The sequence below is a fragment of the Xenopus laevis genome, chromosome 2L, assembly GCF_017654675.1.
Source record: "Xenopus laevis strain J_2021 chromosome 2L, Xenopus_laevis_v10.1, whole genome shotgun sequence".
Classification (NCBI taxonomy): Eukaryota; Metazoa; Chordata; class Amphibia; order Anura; family Pipidae; genus Xenopus; species Xenopus laevis.
The window spans coordinates 60264642-60289431 of NC_054373.1; the positions used below are offsets into that span (position 1 = coordinate 60264642).

The window sequence follows — 24790 nt, forward strand, 5'->3', positions numbered from 1 at the left end:
CCGAACTATTTTACTTCGAAGTAAATTCAAAGTCGTAGTATCCTATTCGATGGTGGAAGTATCCAAAAAATTACTTAGGGGCCGATTCACCAAGGGTCGAATATCGAGGGTTAATTAATGATTAAATCCTTCGAATCGAACGATTCGAAGGATTTTAATCCAACGATTGAAAGATTATCCTTAGGAAAGCCTATGTGGACCTTCCCCATAGGCTAACATTGACTTTGGTAGCTTTTAGATGGCGAACTAAGGGGTCGAATTTTTTTCTTAAAAAGACAGTACTTCGACTATCGAATAGTCGAACGATTTTTAGTTCGAATCCTTCTATTCGAAGTCGAAGTCGTAGTTGAAGGTCGAAGTAGCCCATTCGATGGTCGAAGTAGCCCAAAAAACACTTTGAAATTCGATTTTTTTTTACTTCGAATCCTTCACTCGAAGTTAGTGAATCGGCCCCTTAGAATTTCGAATTTTTTTACTTCCAAAATTACCTCTAATTCACTTCCACCCTTGATAAATCTGCCCCTAAGAGTGAACAAACACTGACTCCCCCCCATATTTTTTCCATTTACATGGCAGAAATCCTTTGGGTGACGGATATCACTTTGGTGATTGCTGTTGATTTTCATCTTGGGAGCATCTTTTCTTATTTATGCCACCTGTAATGGTTAACGGAGACATGTGTTTTTATTTAGAAGGATGTATAATTAGATCAATTGTGCAATTACAGAGGCCAATTTTCTCCTCTTCCCATATTATTTGTAAATTGTCATAACAGCTTTGTTAATATTCTCTTCCATTTCTTTCAAAGGTCTCTTTTTCATTCACTGTGGTATTCATTTTTATTTCATGCTTATTGCAATTGCAATACATATGTTCTAAACTTTTCAAGTCATACTTTCAGCCTCATCTTGTACACCCCTCTCTGTATCATACCTGTGAGATTCTCAGAGTCAGGATGACAGAATGGGGAAGAGCCAAGGAGAGGACCTCTGACATGTGGTAGACAATCTGCATGGGGTAGGGCGTTATAGGTTCCTTTAACTCTCCTGTATGACTTCACTCCATCTGTGCTGTAGGAACAAGTTAAAAATTAACAATTTCATAAAGCATCTATATTCTCAACACATGTTTAAAAGATGGACACCTTACCTGGATTTCAGAGGGGAGGAAGAATGGTCCATGGAGTATCGTGGAGGTTCAGATGAGCGACGTTGCAGCCCAGCTTCTTGGAAACCCTCCCATTCCTCATTTGTAGAGGGTTGGCTAACAGTACTGAGAGGACGATTCTGGGCAAGAGAGGACTGGGGTGGATGTTCTGGGCACTCTAAATTAGATGAGAATAAAGGAAAAGAGGACAGTAAAAGCTACATTAAATGATGAACATAATATCAGGGTGTTTCTCTAGTTAAGTTGCATAGAACATATGCATTGGTTTTGGAAAATCCATGTGTTGCATCAGTTTAAAAAAAAATTAATATTTAAGAGAGTGGTTATCTACAGAATCTCACTTGTATTTTTCTTTAAACTGACATTTCATTTTAAGGCTCTCACTTATTATCCTTTATTAACACACTTCCATGTTGAGGCCCAGAATATGTGCAGGTACCCATGATAATGCGATTGTAGACATGTAACACCACTTCTATAGCAATATTCAGCATTGGTTAGGACACCAAAAAGTATTCTCACTAATTTCCTCCAAACTGACTCTAATGTATGCTAGATGTATGCTGGAGATCAAAAAGAGATTTTGTTACATTGTTTCGGAACAGATAATAAAGTCTAAATATGCCATTAACTTGCAATAACATTTAGCTGGAAAGCGCTTGTGAGCAGGGTGCTCATTTTTATTCTGTAAACCTTGTTCTTGAAATTATTGTACGACCTTTGTTATTTAAAAACAAGCATAATATCACAGGCTATTGTGATACTAAAAGCTACAATTAGTATAGCTGGTGTACACAATTTATGCGAGTGTATGGAGGGGTCGGTGTGAGTGTATGTATGTATATTGAACCTGATGGATTTCAGTCTTTCAACCCAACCTAACTATGTAAGGCTAATTATTGTTTCCATAGTTTTCAATAAACCCCATCTAGTAGTTATAAAACAAAGATGTCAACACTACTATATATTTTTTGTCAATTTCCTGATTTTATATAATGGGCTTGGGTGGAGATGGGATGTGTTTTGTGTGTAACTGTATGTGGTTGTGGCATAATGAGAGTAATGTAGTCAAAACTATTCCCAGAAATTAGACTGAGAAATTGGTACTTAATATAGTTGAGCAGTTGATTGAAACCTATTCGGTGGACACACTCACTACGAGGATGATTTTTTGCAGGAAGTGGTGGTGGGGTCTCCAGGCTCCGAGATCTGTGAGGAGGTGCTCCTCTTTCAGGAAAAATGATAGTTTCATAAGTCTTGTTGCTGATGTCCAAACCCATGGAGCTGTGCCGGGGAGGGAGCTTAATTGGAGTTGAGATGTTCTGGGACAGAAAGAAAGAAGAGTAGTTGTAAGTCCAGCATACTGTATAGTATTATATCCTATTTATAAAAATATAATATACAACTTTTATTTCACATCTCAGCATTAATTAAGGTGTGGCTCACTGGGGCACTGTGTTGAAAATATATGATGCAATTCACCACAAAAACAGCACACAAATATATTGGGTTACGAACAAGCAAGAACACTGCTAGTATTTTCCCCTAGGAGTTAATAACTACACGTGCCTATTCGTCTACTCACGCAACCTTTTTTCCCCTTCTGGGATGGAATATACATGCATATCTTTGTGTTGTCCCATAGATTTAGTTTATGGATTCACAGACATTTTGGAAATGTATTTATACCGTGGTATGTTATGTGGTATACTGAAAGTGACATGTGCATGTGATGTCACTTCAGCCCCACGTCACTTCTGCCCTGCTATACCCCAAGGCCTGCTCCCCTCACCTATGTGCTTTGTGGTGGCTGAAGGGGAGCAATTTTTCTTTTTCTTTTAAATGTTTTTAGCTATTTAGGCATCTAACGGCATCCTTAAAGTTGTCGTCCTAGGCAAAAGCCCTAGGGTGCCCCATTTTAACTTCCCCTGGGGTTCTGTGTAAAGGTACCCTCTGCCAACTGCGACAACAAACACACCCCATCTCCTAGGGAGAGTGGGACGATGCGAGCTGCAGCTCTATCCAATGTCCTGCTCCGACTGAAAGGTAAGCCCCATGTTACCCTGCATGGCTCTGCCCCTCCCTGCAAAGCCCGGGAAACACAAATTGGTCAATCACAGCCCGTCATAGCAAGTAAAGGTGGCCATACACGGATAGATCCGCTCGTTTGGCGATGTCGCCAAACGAGCGGATCTCCCTCCTATATGCCCACCTTGAGGTGGGCAATATCGGGCTGATCCGATCGTGGGCCCTAGGGCCCAACGATCGGATCCTAGCGTTCGCCAAACGGGCGGTCGGATCGCGGGACCGCATCAACGAACAGATGCGGCCGCGATCCGACGGGATTTTTAACCCCATCCGATCGAGATCTGGCCGACTTTCGGCCAGATCTCGATCGGGGAAGCCCGTCGGGGGCCCCCATACACGGGCCAATAAGCTGCCGACTTGGTCTGTCGGCAGCTTTTATCGGCCCGTGTATGGCCACCTTAAGAAGGGGGGGGGGGGGTGACAATTTTTCAACTCAAATTTTTCCTCAAAATAACTTATTTTATCAATGGCTTTAGCAACAGTCATTTTCAGATCATTTGAGATTGTGAAAACCATTAGAAATGAAAAGATTACTGCAAAATTCAGTGGACCCATGTGAGAGAAATATTGAACAGAAAACATATGGCAAGAAAAAAAATCACTAATAGTAATCAATGCTCAGAATACATTTCACTTGGACCTTCAAAGTGAATACAGTATTCTAACTAACGTACACAATTGTGTTAGTAAAGGGGAACTATCATGAAAATTAAAATGTTATATAAGCTTCAGAATACTGAAATAAGAAAGATTATAAATACATAATCAAGTTTATCTTCACTATTCCTCTCTCAGCATCTGTTTCTCCTCATTCTGTCTTCTTTCAGGAGTTGGGTCAGATGAGTGATCCAATATACTGTATCTTACAGGGGGGCTCCTTTTGCCTAGAAGATGTATTAGAGCTCACTCTATTAAAATCACCAGACATATTGTCTCTCTACATGCAGGATTTGTGCAAAGGCAGTTATTTTGTTAGATTTTGTTTGTACTGTAATCAATTATTTGAACAAGCTCTAATACATCTGCTTGGAAAGGGAGCCCCCTATAATATAAATTAGATCATTCACCTGACACCCAACTGCTGCATAAAGACAAAATGAAGAGAAACAGATGCTGAGAGAGGGACAGTGAAGATGAACTTGATTATTTTAGAAACAATGTAGATTTTTTATCTGATTGTATTTAGAAAGTTCCTTACTTCAGTATGAGGAAGCGTATATTAAATTTTCATTTTTGTGATAGTTCCCCTTAAACACAAGACAAGATTTGGTTAAGTTTCATATATCCACCATCTCCATTCCAAAGACTGTACAATGATCAGGTGTGTGGGGGCTTAAGAATGTACAGCTGCTGAAAAAAGTGAAAGCTATCACATTACAACAATGTAATGCTTTATGGCTTTTACTGAATGCAACATCAAAACGATGCTCTTTGGCTGACATGAGCACAGGATCAAATGACAGCATTTCCATTCCCACTTGTACAAACAGGAATTTTACTGCTGTTAAATATTTACCTGAGGTGGCAGCTCCAGTATTTGTATAATGTTAGACTGCCGCTAACTAGAACATATTTTTATTCTGCATTTAACAATGTCAATGGCAAACAAAGACAGGAATTGTACCGGTAGTTACTTGATTTCCAAGGTCATGGTGCCAGTTTTACAGTATCAATTATATGAATGCATACAATTACAAGCTTTCTGCTTTTACATGCATTCATCACAGTTCTTACATACCTTTTCTCCTTCATCATCTTCGCTGTAGCTTTCTTCCTCATCTTGATGATACCAATCGAAATCCACATCACATATAAAATTTCCTGTTGCTGCTTTTTCAAGCTGCAGCCAATAAGAAATGTTGTTAGATTTCATACCCAACAGTGGGGAAAGGCTGAAATTTATCAATGAAGCTCTCCAGGAAGAACAAAGCATCCTATCTGTTCAAAAAAAGCTTACATACAAAACAACTTGTAACTCACACCGCATCACTCTGTACATGATAAAGCAAATAATAAACTGACTGTGTGTCCTTCGTTTACACTGTTTCATAAATCTAGGAAGGAGCTTAAAGTGAATTCCCATCCAATGTTCATTCAAGTTTTGCATAATGACAGAAAATGTAAGCAACATTCCAATATACATTGATTAACGAATTTCAAAGGTTTAAAAGCAATGCAACTGGAACTGCTTTTCTGGACCATGGCGTGGGTCAAGCCAGTTCTGTGCCCTAGGCAAACTGGCCAGGCACATTGCCCCTCCACCCTCGTGCATGTGCGAATGAGCGCTCGCATGAAAGAGTGCCAACAGTAAAAGAAGAGCGCCAGTGAAGGAATAAGGGATCTCCTACACTGTTTTAGGTGTCAGAACCATGGAAATGCATTTACACTTAACATATATCATTAAAACAATTAACAACTTTAATTAACATTTATTGAAAAGCTGTTAAGAATGACAGTGCCTTTCCTGTATTATGCAAATGAACAGTTTTTGCGTGAAGATCCCCGTTTACATTTCGTCATCTTACCAGCTCTTCACACTCTGTATGTTTCATACTCTGAGCCAGCATCAACGGGGTGTATCCATCACTATTCACTGCACATAAAGTGAGAGAGGTATTTGATTACTAGAAATAATGAAATGTACAGTATTATTATTGTCAACGTATGGATGCATTTAGAGAGAAAATGGGTCAAATTGTGGTGGCACATTGAACTGTTTATTAGTTTTTTCTTGGTTTATAGATTAATGTACACATTTCAAGGAACTCCAAAGTAAAATCATCATATTTTAAGGTAGGCAGTAGATAAATTCCTATAATACACAGGATTTAATGGATCATATGATGCAACAGACACCACTAAATACAGTTTATAACTAATGACATCACTGAGCTCCATATACATGATATATTTTACAGGATATTTATTTTTATATATCATATTGTTTTTTATATATTTTATTTATACTGAAATTGTAAATCATTCATGACCCATGTTATGGTGTCTGTACTCCTTTGTCTGCTGTTAGTCCTCTAAGGCCACAGGGACACGTTCCTGCCAATTATGCAGAAAGAGATACACATGAGGCAATTACCTGCAGTTAGAGATGCTTTTGCTCTCAAGAGAAGTCGTATGCAGTCCAATTTGTTATATTTAACTCCATAATGAAGTGCAGTATGTCCATCTGTAGTTACTTTGTCCAAAGCTCCTCTGAGAAACAGACCAGTAAAAAAGTATTCCAGAATAGATACATTACACTTGAAGATTCCGTTACAAGAACATAGTGAACTTACCCATTCTGAATAATAAAATCCACTACTGGGAGGGAGCTTCGGTCAGACACACGGATGGCAAAGTGCAGAGGGGACTCACTAAGATCCTGATAAAGAAATGAAGAGGTAAGAGATAACATTTCAGGCTGTGAAGAAGGGAGTGTAACAGAGAGATAGAGGTACCTGGCTGTCCTGAATGGGTATTGGTTTGCTCAGATCAGCACCACTAGCCAAGCACTGAAGGAGAGCCGTCAAGTCACGGCTTTGAATTGCAGCACGGACTCTGTGCAAGGAAGCAGTCCGTTCTTTGCTCACAAAGCTGTGCTCCACATATTTGGCAGAGATATAATCCTTCCTAGTGATCCTATTTAAAAAAAAAATGATCATTACCGTTTAAGGAGAAGGAAATCTACGGAGGCAGTTTATTGCCAATAGATTAGCCAGAATAGCGCAAGCTAAAACACTATGAGGGGCACGGCATCAATGAGGCGAGTTGAGAAACTCTCCTCAGGCGTCAGCGCCCCACTAGGTACCAGGGGAGGCAAAAATGCCGCTCCTGGTACTTTAAGGTTTAAAAACCGGAAAACAGAAATTCAGGAGGGGAAGAGGTAGAAAGGAGGGGGAGATGAGTAAACTGAGCATGGTCAAGCCCGTGCCCTGGAGGTTTAAACTGAAAGAAGGAAGTCTGATACAGAAGCCATGTGTACACAATAGAGGGAAAGAAATGCAGTGTTTCTTTTGACTCAGAGCAGCATTACTATGAGGGTTTACTGGTGTATTTATATAAACCTCTCTGATAAAGCTTACTTAGTTTTAACCTTTCCTTCTCCTTTAAAAGGGGATGCAGCATACCCAACATTTAAAGTAGAATTCAACCCTAAAGTTAAAAAAACCTTATCCCCTACCCTACATAGACCCCCTCCCCCCCAGCCTAGCTGCTACCCCGGGCAAATGCCCCTAACTCTTTACTTACCCCTCCATGCAGATTATGCCTAGCTGAGTTTACAGCAGCCATCTTCTTCTCTTCAGTAATCTTTGGAATGAGACTGGCGCAGCGGCACTTGCGCAGTTGTGCTGAAACTCACAAAAATTGCAGAAGCACTGGTCTCATTCCGAAGATTACCGAAGATGAACTCCGCTGGACAGAATCTGCACGGCGGGGTAAGTAAAGACTTAGGGGCATTTGCCTGGAGTAGACGCTAGGCTGGGGGGGAGGAGGAAGGGGGGTCTATGTAGAATAGGGGGGTAGGGTTTTTTTTAACTTTAGGGTTTAGTTCTCCTTTAAACAAATCCAAAGTTTATGGATTCAGAGCATGTTTGTAGTGGTGTAACTGCTTCCAGCGCAGTGACTGCAATAAACTGTGATAAACTGCAAAGCAATCTGGTCATTTTGCTTTCCAATGTGACATTCTTGCTGACAATAATAGAATAATATATGGTTTGTTATATAAACTACCCTGACAAGTGAATGGACCAAAAAAAAAACTTACATGTCACTGGTAGGGTTAGGTTTAGTATTAAATGCTGGAAGTGTTGCCTCCAGAACTTCATTAAGTTTAGCATTCCCAACAGAAACAGCAAGCTACAAGAGAAAAAGACAGAACACAGAGTACCAAAATATAATACAAGGTTGCAGTGATAATAAGGTTTGGAAAATGGAGAGCACCTACCAACAGTTCAGAGGTACTAAGCAGGTCAAGGGTTAATGACTGTACACGGGAGTAGCGCACGCCCAGATCTCTGTGGATTCCAGAGCACTCAATACAGATCAGAATTCCCAAGTTGGTTGAGACCCAGGATGGTTCTGGAGCAAAAAGAAACATTTTTCTATCCAATCTAGCTGAAGTTGAAGAGGAAACACAAGAGCGACAAACAAACAATATGTTCTGGAAGCATGAACTGAACAATGACCCCTGTAATTGTGTAAAGTCTCTAGAAGTGATGTTTATAATTTGCACTTTTAAGAAAGCATTTGCAATGTATCTACACTGTTCTGAGTGCACCTGATCACTACATTTTGCATCATATTTATAAAGCTATACTGTATATAAAACCTAATGTAGACATTTGATGTGCAAATATTTGATGTACACATATTCTGATTATAGCATTTTTGTGTGCCGCACAGCTTGTGTAAACATACAATTCTGCATAGTTTAGTAGCAATAAGTGACACAATCAGCATGAAGAAGTTTGAATACAAATCTGTACAATAAAATACACAAAAGCAGCAAACAAATAAAAGAATGTGAAGAATGTAAATGTACAAACTGAGAAAAGATACCATAAATGAGCATAACTCACCTGAAGCTCCACAGTCACAGCACACTTGGTTCCCAGGTAAGGACCTAATCTCTTTAATGATCTGCTTGTTTATTTGGTGGGGACTGTCTATGGTTCCTCCATCTCCACCAAATGCCGCATTCAGGGATTCATCCTTACTATTCTGTAGCACAGAGATCCAGCTGTGAAGGAATAGGGAAATGGTAAAGAGATGAGAGTGGGTTACAGACAGACCATGATAGACAAAACTGGGCAATGTATTTAGGATATAGACCCAAACTGACTGATAGGGATAGCATCAGGGCAAATGGATATCCTGCATGAGTTTTTTATTCTAAAATAAAATGGGAGCCAACTGTCAACACTTACACCAGAGCCTCATTTTCATCCTCAGCCTGAAAGTGGTAGGTTCTATTATCTGAAAGAAAAATAAATTTCTAGAAGCATCATACATACAGCAGTGAATGCCATCTATGTCCCCTGTATTGGTCATTTCTGGCCAGGATTTGCTGTCTCTCTAAAAGCTATTGCAGCCTTAGTAACCCAGTTACATGCAGAAGCTAGTGCACCGGAAGACATGATAGTCATGATAGCTCCAGAAAGTTGGGCTATATAAACCTAATAATACCTATAATTACATGTAAATCTGATAAATTAAAGACATTGTACAATTCAATAAGCAGGACGGAACTTTTTGCTATCTTAAACTATAATACTTCGTAGAAAACCTTATATTTAGTTAAGAATGACTGCATATCACCTTCACATGCTGTTGCAAACTTACGTGTGATTAAGTCAAAGCTCCGTTTGTCCTCACCATTTGGACGCACCTGGCAAGTTAGTAATTTAATCTTAGCAGGAGGGCGATTGATCTGAAAGGAGACATCAAGTTACCACATATTAAGATACTCTAATTATTCTAGAGCACATGTTTTGGTAACTGGTAGGAACAATCCAGAAACTTGACTTGGATAAAATCTGGACAGCGATATTTACACATGCTTAGAAATATTAACCAGCCCTTAAGCTGACCATAGACGCAAAAATAAAGTTGCGCGAATCTTCGTTTTGTTCGATTTTCAGACCAGGTGTGGATCATTCTGACATTTTTCATGCCATGGCATGGTTGTTTAGTGGATCGAACAGGTTAGAAGATTTCTGTCAGCTAACGATAACATCTCTGCATGTATTGCCTATCTGACAATATCAATGGGTGACTGTAGCTACTATTTGTCGGACATAACTTTCATATGATTGCTGTCTTTGAATTAATGGGCAGAACATTGTCTGATTTGTACTACTTTATTGAATCTGAATGGTTAGTTATAGGTTGGGAGATTGCAACAAATGACATATCTGCATGTCTATGGTCAGCTTAAGTCGTGAGGGAAATAATGATCCAGTATTGTTTTTTGTAGGCCTGAATTCCTCTTCACATTAAATAATTACATCAAAAAGGGTCTGAAAAGGAGCTTTTATTCACTAATGGTAATAAAATACCCAGATGCATTAGCCTATGGTTTATTAACCAAACCAGGCAATGTATAATGTTTGGACCTAAAATCACGGCATTCCCTAACAGCTCAAATCCTTCTGTGTTATTCCAGAGGCACAAAGATGTATTTACTTGCAAGCTAGATATAAGGTGCAGTAAGAGATAATATTCCCTGATATTTTAAAGGGGTTGGTCACCTTCCAAACACTTCAGTTCAGTTGTTTTCAGATTGTTCACAAGAAATAAAGACTTTTTTCAATTGTTTTCCATTTTTTATTTTTTACCATTTTTCCCAAATCTAAAAATAATCTAATAAAAAAGTTTAATGTTCTTGTCTCTGGTGTTTCATTCTGGCAGCTCAGTGATCCATGTGCAGATTCTGAACTGTTACAATTTTGCAATATTTAGCTGATACAACATTTAGTTCAATATTACCAACTATTGTATCAATTATAACAGTTGTCTTTAATGAAACTCGGGATTCTGGTCAGCAGGGGCAAAGATAAGAAATGTATCAAACGAATGTATCAATTTAGAACAGTTTACACAGTCGCCTGACCCTCCCTACCAGAGCTGCTTTAGAAAGACAAAAGAAGGTGAAAAATTAAATTTTACATTTCAATATTAGAAAAAGGGACCCAAATAGAAAATAGAAAGTAATTGGAAAAAGTCTTGGAAGGTGAACAACCCCATTAATAGCATATGCAAATAATGACTTACTCATACTATTACAGACAATGCAGCAGTTGGGGTATGAAAGGGGTAATGGACCACTATCTGTTCAGTTAGTGGAAGTAAAACAATAACATGCAGGATGCAGAGGAGTATAACCATTCACTGAAATACTATACTGCATGCACCATCAGTACATGCAATGGAATTATTGCTGCATGCTCTCATTAAGACCACCTCACTTACCGTACTGTGGGATATTGTTAGATATCCATATTTTACTCCACATTTTCTTTTTTGCCACACTTTACGAATTCTAAAAAAATTTAAATAAACAGTTACAAGAAACAAACCTATAGAGACAAGAGATGATAAATATAATTTCCTTAGTTACATGGAGATATAACTAAAAAGGATTTAAAGGATGATAAAGATGTCTGGAAAGATTATAAGCATTATAGTCTAAAGTCCCTACCCCTCACTTTTCTTGTACAGAAATCCAGATTTCTCTGTGCCATATTGCTTATCCCCTTGAGGTTGGTGCAAACTATAACCAGTCCCAGAATCTTTCCTGCTTAGGCCATCCTGGAAAATAACAGGAATAAGGGAAGGAGGAATAAGAGAAGAGATTAAATGGCTCATATACGTCGCAAGTGCTGTTGCAGTCCCTGCAACTTCCCCACAGTCAGTTGTGCACAATACACTTTTGTTAAAGGTACTTGTGTCAACATGTGCTCACTGCACTTCCATATAGTTGTGATTGGTGCCACTCAATTCTTTCTGCCTTCACTTCACTGAATTAAGTGCTGCTGTGCCTATTGACACAGGGGAACCTTGGAGCTACCTCCACCTCCAGGTAACTGCGGCCATGCTCTGAGTTGCATCTGGTGCAATTCCAATTGAGGCACCAAAACAATAACTATCTTGCTTTTTCTGTGAATTTGGTGCAGAAAAAGTACCGGACAACAGACAAAAAGTGCTAGTGCAAAAATATGCAAGACAGGACAGCATAGTGCAGGGACAGGACAATACAGTGCACACTCAGCAGATGTAATATGTTAAGTAAATAATGCTAAACATCAGACGGGTGTATGATGGGTGTATCATTGTGAAATGATAGTATCATGATAAAGAACATGATAAAGTGGAGATGCGCTCATAGAGAACAATTGTATCCAATGGCTATTTATTTATAGAATGGCGTACAGTGGCTGTGTAACGTTGTGGTATATAGTAATGTCAGATGGAGTGTGTGTGAGAGATCTGTCCGGTCCCTGAGTATTCAGGAGCCTTATGGCTTGGGCGAAGAAACTGTTACACAGTCTCATAGTGAGGGCCCTAATGCTTTGGTACCTTTTTTCAGATGGCAGGAGTGTGAACAGCGAGTGTGAGGGGTGTTGGATCAGCCACAATGCTGGTGGCTTTACGGATGCATTGAGTGGTGTAAAATGTCTGTGATGGAAGGAAGAGAGACACCTATGATCTTCTCTGCTGTCTTCACTATCCTCTGTAGGGTCTTGCGCTCCATGACAGTGCAGTTCCCAACCCAGTGATAAAGCTGCTCAGGATGTTCTCGATAGTCCCTCTGTAGAAGGTTTTGAATATGGATGGTGGGAGATGGGATTTCCTCAGGAACCCTCCAAGGTAATTCAAGTGTTCCCTAGCATCAATGTGTGCATTTTCACACTATTCATCAGAGGAGGTTGGGAGTGTGAATTGGTGCTCAACGCAATTGCTCCCAAGTGCAAGAAACATGTATGGTGCAAGTTAATTTTATGAATCTTATTAATGCTCATGTCATTTAAGTGTGCCACACTTGCAGTTGCATTCATAAATGAGCTTTATGTTTCATTCAAATGGTGTGTTAACATTTACCTCTTTATTCTCTATCTGGAGCTGTTTCTGTAGGTTATCGCGATGCTCTGAAAGTTGTTTTAGCTCTTCGTCCCGAGTATGATGAATCTTGATGAAAATATAAAAAGCATAATGAAAATATATAAGAGTCTGTGTTTGACTGTAGCAGTATGTCGGATGAATCTAGGGACACTTTTCATGATGCAGTAGATGATTTAAGTCACTCGAAGGAAACACAAAACTAAGGGTTGACTTAACCATACAAAAATGAGGACAGTGGAGGTTACTTACATTATGCAGTGTAGCAGACAGTTTTTCAGTAAAAGGAAGGAGACTTTGTGCTGCATTTAATCCATCCTGAAAAAAACTACAAATACATTGGAAAGAAGAGGTAAAGTAAAAATAAATATACATAGAGCAATAATGTGAATTAATATAGTATGGTGAATGCTCTATACTTACTTGAGCTGCGCCTGAAAGAATTTGATGAGACACTGGAGGAAATCAGGCCCTTGTTTTATCTGTGCTTCACCCAGCTTGATCAGATACTAAGAGTATAGACACATTTAGGAAATAATCAAGGATAAAACATGGCATGAAAATTGGGAAAAATATTGCATAAGTTCATCATTCCTTACTACCTATATTTAAGTTCACTGTGCCTATAGATCTGCTGCTTTTCTTTCCCTTCTTTTCAGTTTCATACCTCACACAAGTGCAGCTGAAATACTTTGCGCTCCCTTTCTGCTTCCTCACTGAACTCCGTATCTCCACGAGAACTGCCTGTGCGACCTTTCTTCGTCCTGCAGGGTAAAAGGACATCAGTCAAGCTCTTATACTATTCCCATGCAAATACAGAGTTATCTGTCTGACTCACACTCTATTAAAATGGGTAAACATTTTAAAAACTGTATATTAGTAGTGAAGATCCTGATCATTGCACTTCTGTTGGTGTTATTCCAAGAATGAATTCAACATTGCTACAAGCAAAATCTATGCCTGTGTTAGAAACAAAAGAATTGTCCCTGAACCACCTCCAGTCCTTGCTCAACACTTATGTAATACAGCGCAAGGCATGTAAATACTGTCGTTTTCAGAAGCCTCTCACTACATTTCAGTAAGGAGCCCCTGTACTCCTAACTCCCCCTCAGCAGCCAGTGGGCCTCCTGTTTCTGTTATGTGCCTGTCCTCAATGCAAATTGCAAACAGCTTTAGATGGTTTTGTTTCTATTTCATCTAGCTCAGCTTCAAGCTAGGTAGGAATTATTTTAGTGAATGGTTGACATGATTTATGAGTTTAATTTCTACCATGTTTTTCAGTATGGGTATGGGACCTGTCATCCAGAATGCTCGGGACTTGGTGTAGTCCAGATAATGGATCTTTCAGTAATTTCGATCTTCATACCTTAAGGGGCAGATTTATCAAATGTCAAATTTTCAAGTTTTCTTATGGCCAAAACTGTCAAATTTGACTAGGGAGTTATTCAAATTCAATTCGAGTTTAGTTTTTCAAAAAATTCTAATTCGATTTTCAAAATTTATCATACTCTGGCTCTTTAAGAACTCGAATTTGACTATTCGCCACCTAAAACCTGCCAAATTGCTTTGAGACAATGGGAGACTTCCAGGGATCCATTTGAAGTTGTTTGCAGCCTTCCTGACATTCGAGTTTTTAAAATTCGATTCAAGTTTCGAGTTTTTATTCGAGTTTAAAAAATGTGTTTTTTATAATAAATTTCGATTGCTCGAATTTGGAGTTCATGGGAGTTTAAAAAAACTTACATGAATTTGAAATTCGACCCTTGATAAATGTGCCTCTAAGTCTACTAAAAAATCATTTAAACATTAAATAAACACAATAGGCTTGTTTTTCCCTCCAATAAGGATTATGTATATCTTAGTTGGTATCAAGTCCAAGGCACTGTTTTAGTATTACTGAAAAAGGAAACAGTTTTGTTTTTGGATAATATAGGGTCTATATGAGAGATGGCCTTCCCTAATTCAGAGCTTGTATAAGGGGTTTCCAAACAACTGATCCCATACCTGTACTCTGGCCAGAATTAACAACTTAACACCTGCAATGTCTTAAAATCTATTCAATCACTGTTCTTTTGTCGGCCAGTACAACATAGTGAAAAAAAACAGTTAAATCGAATGTGGATTTTATTTTTTTAAATGTTTACATTTTAAAAGTATGTTACGCATATGGTTAGCATTTTATGTCCATGTTTTCTAAGAAGATTGGGAAAAGGCCAATCAGTCTCTTTGGGAAATCATCATCTAAACTAGAAGTAACCATTAGCCATTCTCTCTAGCTTCCCTTGCCATTCCCCACTATTTGACATTTAATTCTCTGACCAAGTTGTAAAATATTCAGCTAACTGACCTTTTGTAATAGCCTTGTGTGGCTAGTTCTATAAAACTTTGTTTCCTGCAGCTCATGCACTTTGGCCTTGTGTCTTTTCTAAAACATACAGGTCATGGAAAGGGTTTTAATGATTGAATTAAAAGGGTGTGAGAATCTGGATGTTGTACAGAGAGGAGCCCAGTTGTATCCTGACAGTGATATCCTGTAGTACAATATCTGGCTGTCGTACAGAAAGAGTACAGCCCTATGACTGTAAAGCTAAAGACATTCTGGGACTCTGGTGCAAAAGCAATGTGCAATTATGCATTCCTTATAATAATATAATAATAATTTCTATATTTTTAAAAGGTATTGTATCACAGTCTGCCTTCTTCCATCATAAGATTCTAGAAATTTTTGTTCTTTTATCTCCTCTACTTTTAACACATAAATTGGCCATATCTTACAATATTTAAGCCACCAATTTGACCCCTCCAAACGAAGTCGCTCCCCGATGGCCTAGCCAATAGATATCTGGCCTATCGGACAGCTTGAGAAAACCACTGTCCACTATATAGTTTGCTACCAATCAACAGGTAGCATTTATTGGTTTACCAGCTACCTGTTAAAACATTTTATAGGCTGCTACGTGTTCTTGTACCTGGCCGAACTTATCATTTTATTACATATGGGACAAGTTGGAGAAGTGAATTATCAGCAAACAAAACATAAAGACAAAAATAAATACTTTTATTAAAGCAACACATTTTACATGTTTTCTATGAGCTTTTTATTGCCCTGGAAGCCAATAGAAAAGACATGGGCATTGCATTTAACTGTAGTACCACTACTCCATTATGTTCTATAACACTACCCCCAAAACCCACAATGCAGTTGCCCCACGTATTGTTTAAATGATAAATTGCTAACTCTTGCCTGATGCTCTTCTGCTGTAACTATAGACAAAGCCTGTGTACAACTTGTAATTGATGTTACCTAATATAGCAGAAATCCATACTGATAACAAAACAACTGCATTAGAAATTATGTTTTCATTTGCTATAAAAGATTTCATGCATAGGGTCCCACATTATTGACATTTTCTAGACAATTCCTGGTTAAGAAAATATACCTCACATTTTTACTTGACAACTGAACCATTTTGGACCCTAAATATCTTTTATCACCAATCAAAACGTGTAACATGTCATTAACAATCATGGAATTCGCCAGACAGACAGAAAGATTCCATTAATGCAAATAACAGGCTGCAAAGTTGATCTGCGTGCTGAAAAATACTAGTGGAGAATATGCCTGTGTACCATGAGCCTCATCCTACTTTCTGCCACAATAATTCAATTATACACAAGTTTACAGAAGGACATAGGAGACTGCAGAGATCTCCAAGCACACACTACACAGCTAATGATTCTTGCTAGATTAAATACTTTATTTCCCATATGACTGAGAGGTAATTTGTAAACCCATTACTAAAGACCATGAGTTACTGATGCGAACAAACACACACTCTGCAGACACTCCCTGCAGACAGACAGCTGGTTACAGATATAAACATAATAAACATTAAAAGGTGCACAATCTTATTTCAACAGAGGATTCAAGTGGCATGTCAGCACAAATGGCAAAATGTGTGTATCCCTCCCAACGTTTAGGAAAAGACTGTATATAGTGTAATCTGTTTATACTCAGTTTCACACCCTTCTGGAAAAATGCATACTGCTTCCAGTATTCACAAAGACATTGGAATATTCACCAATTCAGATGAAGAGGGATACATATAATATGTAAAAAACAAATGCTAATGATGCCACATCAGTATTCCACAAAATAACATTAACACAGAAATACAAAAGAATAGGTACTCATATGTTTACTTACAAACCCAAATGAAATAATAAGCATTTACAAAGGCAGTGCCCATTAGTGTAGAACCATCTTAATGAATTATGTCAGTGAGTTCTAGCATATATCTTGTCTTAATGATGTTTTTAGAGTTAGGTAGCATCTTCCACTTTTCTCATACTCCACTGTAGCCCACAGAAATACACTTGGGTGATAATTTATCCACTGGCAAGTTAAACTAGAAGAACAACACACTGCTAAAATGCATATACATGCAATACTTACAAATGTCAGAAAGCACTCCTGTTCCTTCCAAGGATGTATCCAAAATAGCAGCGCTTATGGGGGCCATACTTGACTATTGCCTGTGCATTGACCTAGAGACTGTTTTACCTTCCAGATATTGCATATTGGGCCATGGCCTGTCTTGAATACACCAGTTTCATCCTTGGTCCTGACTTTAACCCTGAAAATGCCAAGCAGCCTTCACAGTATAATTGGGCCTGAGAAGACACATGGTATGGCTAGATTATGGAGGCTTATGAAATCCAGTAACGCAGGACAAGTTCCTTTCCGACACCCAAAAATCTTGCTGCCTTATCTCCTGTAGTGATTTCGGACATATGGCAGGGAGCCTCCAGCTTGCAGGGGGGTTATTAACAAATGTCTGATTTGTCAACTCTCTTAACCAATACAAAATCAAGCAATACACAGTTTGATAAATACACAGTGATGGCTGATGATATGTGATGTATTTTGTCACCACTTGTTATACACAGTATAATAAATAGTACCCTGAGTGTACAGAAAGGCAATCTATACAACATTAACAATGAAGTTCAACATCTAGGAAATGGCAGCAGCATCGGCCCACTGGTTACCAGAGGCGGCAAAAAATGGCACTCGTGGTAACTTTTAGAGCCAAAATTCAGTTTTCAAACTGGAAATTCAGCTCTTCTAGTGTAGAGAGCGCAATTGCTGGCTTTAAATTGGATGAACAATTGGATCGTCCCAATTTGGTCAAGCATGCTGCTGGCAAAATCATGATTAGATCCATTCATTTGGCAACCTTGTAAAAAATATTCTTCTTAAAGCAATACCGACACGTTCCTATAAATATCATAGGAACTTGTCCATATCTAGGAGCTGCTGCACGCTGAATAGTTTATACTAAAAGCCCCACCAAAACCGCCCCCAGCCCCCGCAAAGCTTTGTGAAGCTGACACTCTGACACAGCTAGCAGATCTTCAATGATCCTGGGCTGGGGGCGGATCTATCCTTCCAAAGGTTGCTGTTTTCATTTGTAATTACTATGGAAGGATCATGTGGCCCCCAACCCAACATCACTGAAACAACACAGAAAATCAATTAGCAGTGTCGGAGGGTCAGGTTAACGAAGGTTCGCGGGGCGGTTTTGGGGGGGGCTTTTAGTGGAAACTATTCAGTGTGCAGCAGCTCCTAGATATGGACACGTTCCTGTGATTTTTGAAGGAATGTGCTGGTGTCACTTTAAAGTAAATACCCAACTTTATAAATTGCTCTTACGCTTTTATTTCATATTCCTTCCAGCTCCTGTCAGTCTGTTTCTTCAGGTCCTGTAGGAAAAACATACAGTTGTAGATATATAGCTATCACAAAAATATAAGGTAGTGTGAATGTTTTACTACATTGGTAAGTTTGCCAAACTCACCAGTCTGCTATCCTTTGAATCTCCACGTAGCATGGAGTCTAGAGGAAATGTGAGGATGCTATTAAGATTGTGTATCTAGAAACAAACAGGAAAATTATACACAGATATTGGAAAAAAATAATTTAAAGGAGAAATAAAGCCCTGTCTTATATTTACAAGTAACAGCTCAACAAGCCAGATTGCTAACTCTCTTAGCCAGTGGCTCCAAAACTGTATGGCCAGCTCTTTTAGGAGGAGAATGTCAGTACATTTCCTCAGCGGTGATTCACATGCTAGGTGGTAGAGAGGAAACATGGGACATTTGTGGAGAAAAAAATGACTGGTGTGTCATTGTCCCTAAGGTCAGTTAGGGTAAAATTTAGGGTTAACACTTATGTTCTGTCCTATTATTGGAGATATGGCAGAATGGCAGTTAATGTAATGTTTTCATTTATCTGCAACCATGTTATAATAATGAGCTTTGGCCATTAGTCGGACCTCACAGCAAACAATCAGTGGTTACTTCCCAAGGACAAATTTGTCCAAGTGAATTTTTAATTTTGCACAGCGGTATTTGCATCCTTGTAGTGTTAAACTAATTTAGTACTCATTTTGTTACCTTCTTCGGCCTTGTTCTAATTTTTCAGAATTCATTTTGCCTCATTTAGCTAAGCATTTCTTGTTAACTTTGCTTCCACATTTATACACAATTTCTTTTACCCCCCTTTCTCTCTTTCTTTTTCATTCTGTTGTCCCTAGGTCGTTCTTTCGCGTACGTTGCCTCCCTCTCCTCACATTTCCTTCTTTACATTGTTTATCTATAATTAAATCCAGATGAGTGTAATGCTAGAAGAGGTAGAACAGGCTGTGAGGCAAGAGAGCGAGAACAGCAGAATGAACAGGGAAGAGAATGGTGAGGGACGAAGGGGTTTGGAATTTATGAGAGACCTAGAAAGTATTTTATACAAAGTTCACATGGGCAGATATCTCACCATGTTACTGAAGAGTGCACTTAGCTCCCTTGAAAGTACTGATAGGTTCAGGAAACCTGTAGAGAGTTCATGGTTGTTTGAGCAGATCTGGTTACTGCCTAGACACTGAAGGGCTTCCATGTATCCCTCCTGGGCTTCCACATGAGCTTGTAGGAGAAAGCAGCACGGTTATGTCAACATCAAAAACATTAACAAATTAAACCACTACTGTAGATCCACTTTTTTGCCTGACCCTTCCTGGTAAGCATAACTACTGAAAAATGAACAGGAGTTGAAGCTGGATTAACAATTGGCCATAGATATATATTCATACACCAGGGAATAGCCTAACTTGATCCAGAAACTCATACTGAACATTGTGGAGAATATATAAAACCAGATGTGTTGGGCAGATCATTTGCAATGTCATCATGTAGATGCTTGTGCTGTGGAGATCTGGGTTACTGTGGGAGTTAGGACCTACTTCTCAGTGTGAATGAATTGAATGCATTTTGTAATAAGCTTAATAAGCTTAATTGTATATTAAAGGGGTTGTTCACCTTTAAATTCAATTTTAGTATGACATAGACTATTCAGAGATAATTTGCATTTGGTTTTCATTTATGTTGGTGTTTTTTTCACTTATTTGGATTTTTGTTTAGCAGCTTTCCAGTTTGGAATTTCAGCAGTTATCTGGTTGATATGGGAGTGGTTTGAATGAGAGCAATATGAATAAGAGAGGGACTGTAGTGAAAGTTAAGGAATAAAGAGCAATAATCACGACTGTTGGAGTCATTGACCACCAATTCAAAGCTGGAAAGATGTAGAAGAAGTAGGTAAATAAAAAAATATACAAGGAAGGTCGATTGCAAAGTTGCTAGGACGTTCTATAACATTCTAAAAGTTAACTTAAAGGTGAACCACCCCATTAAAAAAAGGTGCAGTGTTGCACGACATTAGAGTGTTTAGGTAACTTGGAAATGTATTTTTATGATTCTAATTCCACTAAACAGTTTTAAAGCAATGTTAGTAAATGTGTCCTTGTGTCTCAAACCCCAAAAAAAACTAGAAGATGGGGGTTTTAATGCTGCAAGAAAATCTCCAACAATGTCATGAGATCGACAAACACCCCAATATTTTGAGTCATCTAACATCATACTGATGTTGATCTTCTTAAAGGAAAACTACACCCCCAAAATGAACACTTAAGCAACATATTTAAATAAAAATTTCCCTTTTACATCTCTTACCTTGAACCCCTATTTCGTCATGGTCTGTGTGCTACCTCAGAGATCACCTGACCAGAAATACTACAACTCTAAGTGTAACAGGAAGAAGTGTTGAAGCAAACGACAGAACTCTATCTGTTAATTGGCTCATGTGACCACAGTGAATCATATGATCCCAGGGGGCGGCCCTTATTTTTTAAAATGGCAATGTTCTATTTATGATTACCCAATGGCAGATACTACTAGAAAAGTATATTATTATGAAAATGGATTATTAACATGAGGCAGGATTTTACATATGAGCTGTTTTATTGAGAACTACATTGTTTGGGGAGTATAGTTTTCTTTAATAATTTTTGTGCTGCCACTATACAGTCATCATATTTGCATTCAGCTTATTATTACTTTTGTGTTGTTACCAGAGAAGCCCTAAAGACAAAATGCATTGCATTTTGTGCTGTAAAGACACAAATTAAGGAGGGCACCAGGCTTGGACTGGCAATATGTACATTCTGGCAAAAGGCCTGCTGGAAGATGCCATAGACAGTAACTATTAATTGATGGCTTTGGGGGGGGGGGCTGTTTGGACCCCTGTGTACTTGAAATTCCATAGTCTGTTTGAATCTTAGCCCACACCGGGAGACCACCACAGATGTGTTGAGGCATTTACATAATGAATGCTCATGGCAGATGCTAAGTAGAGGGCTTCTTTATAATTGTGCACACTGCATTCTGCACCTTGCACCTGCAAATGTATGGGAGCTAGTGCTCCCTGTATATGCCCTAAAGGAGCATCAATTGGCACCACTTTACACTGAGACAGTTATGCCTGTAGCATTGTTAAATGAGCCCTACACTGTCCTATATTTCAAAAGACTATATGACTGCATACAGTATTTGTGTTTTTCCTGTCCCACACATTCTTTATCAATGGACACACTGACATGAATGACATAAACAATACGGTATACTCACTAATCCCTGAGCTGTAAATCGACCGGACACTCTTTCGGATCTTGTTCAGAACATGTAAATCAGTGTCTAAACTCTGAGAAAAAAAGATGTTAAAGAAAATACCAAATTAGGGGTTCTGTGAATAAAGGACAAAAAATGCTGACCAAAGAAGTATAGAAATATTTAGAAAGAACGTATATAACTAAGAATGAAGAAAGTTGGGCAAAGAACAGAGAATCTTAGAAAAATACAAGTGATACAGTGATGGAACAGAGCTAAACATGTAAATGTATAAACTAGGGAGAAGGGAAAGATAGTTGATTTAGTGGGGCACACCAGTGGGGTGTTGCACACTGACGATTTTTTACTATAAAGTATTTCAGTGTTCCTTTAACCAGTACATATTATGTCTCTTTCTTTCTCACTCTATCTCAGTAAATATATTTAAAGGTCCATTAGAAATGCCAAGCATAGTATTTATGTGATTCTTCAGCCCAGGCTCCAAACATTCTTAGAAATTATTTAAAATGTTGCCAACCATATATTATATGGGACAAATCTTGATCTTTTACATGTTTTAACTGTTGTTCTTAGTTGTAATCTTATATTAGAGTTTGTACTGCAGGTAGGTTATCACTTACTTCCATTTATTTAAGTCCTGGTTGACATTTTATTCCTATTAATATATGAATTCATGTACCCTATTGTTTCCACCAATGCTATATCTAAAAACTATAACTTGATAATACTGGATGTTGAGGAAAATAAATTTAGCAACATAAACCTATAGAGATATGCTTATAGGGTGTTAAAGCATTTGTAGTCTTTCTGTACATAACAATGCATAAACATGTATAATTAAAAACAAAGCATGATGAGACGGCAGAAACTAAAGCCAGCAGTCTCTATTGACCACCACTGTATTTGTAAAAGTGAAGATCTCCCAACTCATCATAGATTTTGTAATTTTAAATTAATTGGAAAGACTATAACCTGGCAAAATTAAAGTTTGAGTGATACAGTGACAGGAGAAAGAGTCTATTGTACTTGCTACTTTTTATAAACACAGAGGTGTCAACTGAGCCACTGTCTCAAGAATAATAATAATTTATTTATGGAATTTTTAAGACCGTATTTCACATTACCATTTAGAGTTGAATGGAATAAGGCTGGTCAGTGGTAACCTAAATCAGCATTAATATGCAACCAGCACAAGCTCTATTATGATTCAACAAATAATATATTACACATTACCAATGCTGCAGCTTAAAAACCAACACTTCAGTCTAATAAACATTGACCTTTATATGAAACATTATTAGGGTAAAGGTCTGTAAAGTTTGTTGGATTCAGTCCTAGGTTGCTGGGTTTTTATATTAGGCTTGTAATGTGCAATATAATACTATTTCATCCATTTTATGCTGTGTATATACAGGTCATTTACTTTCAATTGTAGTCTTTCATAGTGTGAATACCTACTGGTGCCCTTATATTAGCAGTGAATTCACATTGCATCATGAGATAGACTGGATGTTTTTTGCAACTCATTTCTGAATAATAACATTACAGTAGCAGTGACCCATTTCTTATGGATACATGTGGTAAATCTAAAGCAGGTAGATGGTCAGCCCATAGGTAAAAAGCAAAGGTAAATATATAATATAATAAAAAAATAGGTGGTGCTATGATATAACCACATTAGTTAGACAATATTAGTACTCAGGAGGAAGATGGGGGCAACATGATAGTTTAAACATGCTATTAAGAATACTAACTTAGGCATTACAATTGACAACTCTGAATCAACCCAGTGCATATGTAAAGATTTTGGAAATCACATTAGAGTTTGTGATATATTTTGATCACAGAACTTCTCAATTGCTTTTATTGTCCTCATAAGCTACAGTAAGGGGTATGTGATCCACTATATTAGGAATGCGGAAATAAAAGGCACCCCTTGTCTCCCCTAACTCCTCCTTCTCCAACTGTACTGCAGGCAGAACAACCAGTTTTCAGATAACTGCACTAATCATAAAGATGCAGGACTGTGGCAAGTCATATTCTGTACCACATTAATACAGGTGAAATCCAGAAACACAGTATAACTGCGTGATGCACAAACATAAGGACAATTTTTGTAAAGTACAGTTTACATAAGAAAGCCACCACTTTTTCTAGCACCCACCTCCTCCAAAGCACTGACTGCCTGTCTGCACTTCTGCACCTTGGTAATGAAGTTGGGGGGAGGGACACCCAGGTGGCCCTCAGGAGTAATGCCGAGAAACAGAGACAGGGGGCTCAGATCGGGCATGGTGGTCAACTCCTCTTCCATTATCCTTATCCAGACTGATAAATTATTTTGATGGATTGTAAACCTTGAATATCTAAACACTTTTCTCACTGCATGATTCCTCTTTGATTTGAATCCAGAAATAAAGTAAAGGACTCCTTTGTAATTGGACTAAAAAATCAATGTATTAATTTAATTTATCTGTAATCCACGTTTTCTTGCAGTTTGCCCTTTTTAGATCTACTGGAGACAAAAGTAAAGTATTTTTGTTTCATTGCAGAAAACCCTTTCAGTCCAGGTCACATGCAGTTTGCCAGTAACAGCTTCAACACCCATATTAATATTACTGCATTGTTTAGAGCAGCCAGAGAGGACCATGGTGATGGTGATCAAACCCAATTCTTTCTAGAAATTCTTGACTTCTTTTCTAAACATCCTTGCATTGCTCCTTTAGATTCCTGGTTGCAGTCATCCAAATCCTTAGACAGCACAGAAACTTCAACAAGTAAAAAAACTGATATAAAATCCAGAATCTCTTCGTCTCAGCTATGCAGGAAAACTTCTTGCACTAACTAATCCACAGCACCACTTTCGAATTCTCTTCACATTCAGCTTTCAGTAAAAAGGGTGTCTGTC

General features: G+C 38.3%; 1 protein-coding gene across 1 annotated transcript; it reads right to left on the bottom strand.

The window, feature by feature from the left end:
* Window positions 1-443: 443 nt before the first annotated feature.
* Window positions 444-24790, bottom strand: asap3.L (ArfGAP with SH3 domain, ankyrin repeat and PH domain 3 L homeolog). The gene is made up of 25 exons (XM_018246415.2): window positions 24050-24790; window positions 21886-21958; window positions 19703-19848; window positions 18732-18806; window positions 18587-18636; window positions 13538-13634; window positions 13294-13379; window positions 13123-13198; window positions 12853-12939; window positions 11453-11562; window positions 11224-11293; window positions 9595-9682; window positions 9180-9228; window positions 8832-8992; window positions 8198-8331; window positions 8018-8109; window positions 6711-6891; window positions 6549-6634; window positions 6350-6465; window positions 5781-5848; window positions 4994-5095; window positions 2324-2489; window positions 1150-1324; window positions 934-1070; window positions 444-656 (listed from the first exon to the last, which is right to left on the bottom strand). Exons 1-25 carry the CDS (start codon window positions 24194-24196, stop codon window positions 598-600), a joined length of 2631 nt encoding a protein of 876 aa, XP_018101904.1. The 5' UTR covers window positions 24197-24790; the 3' UTR covers window positions 444-597.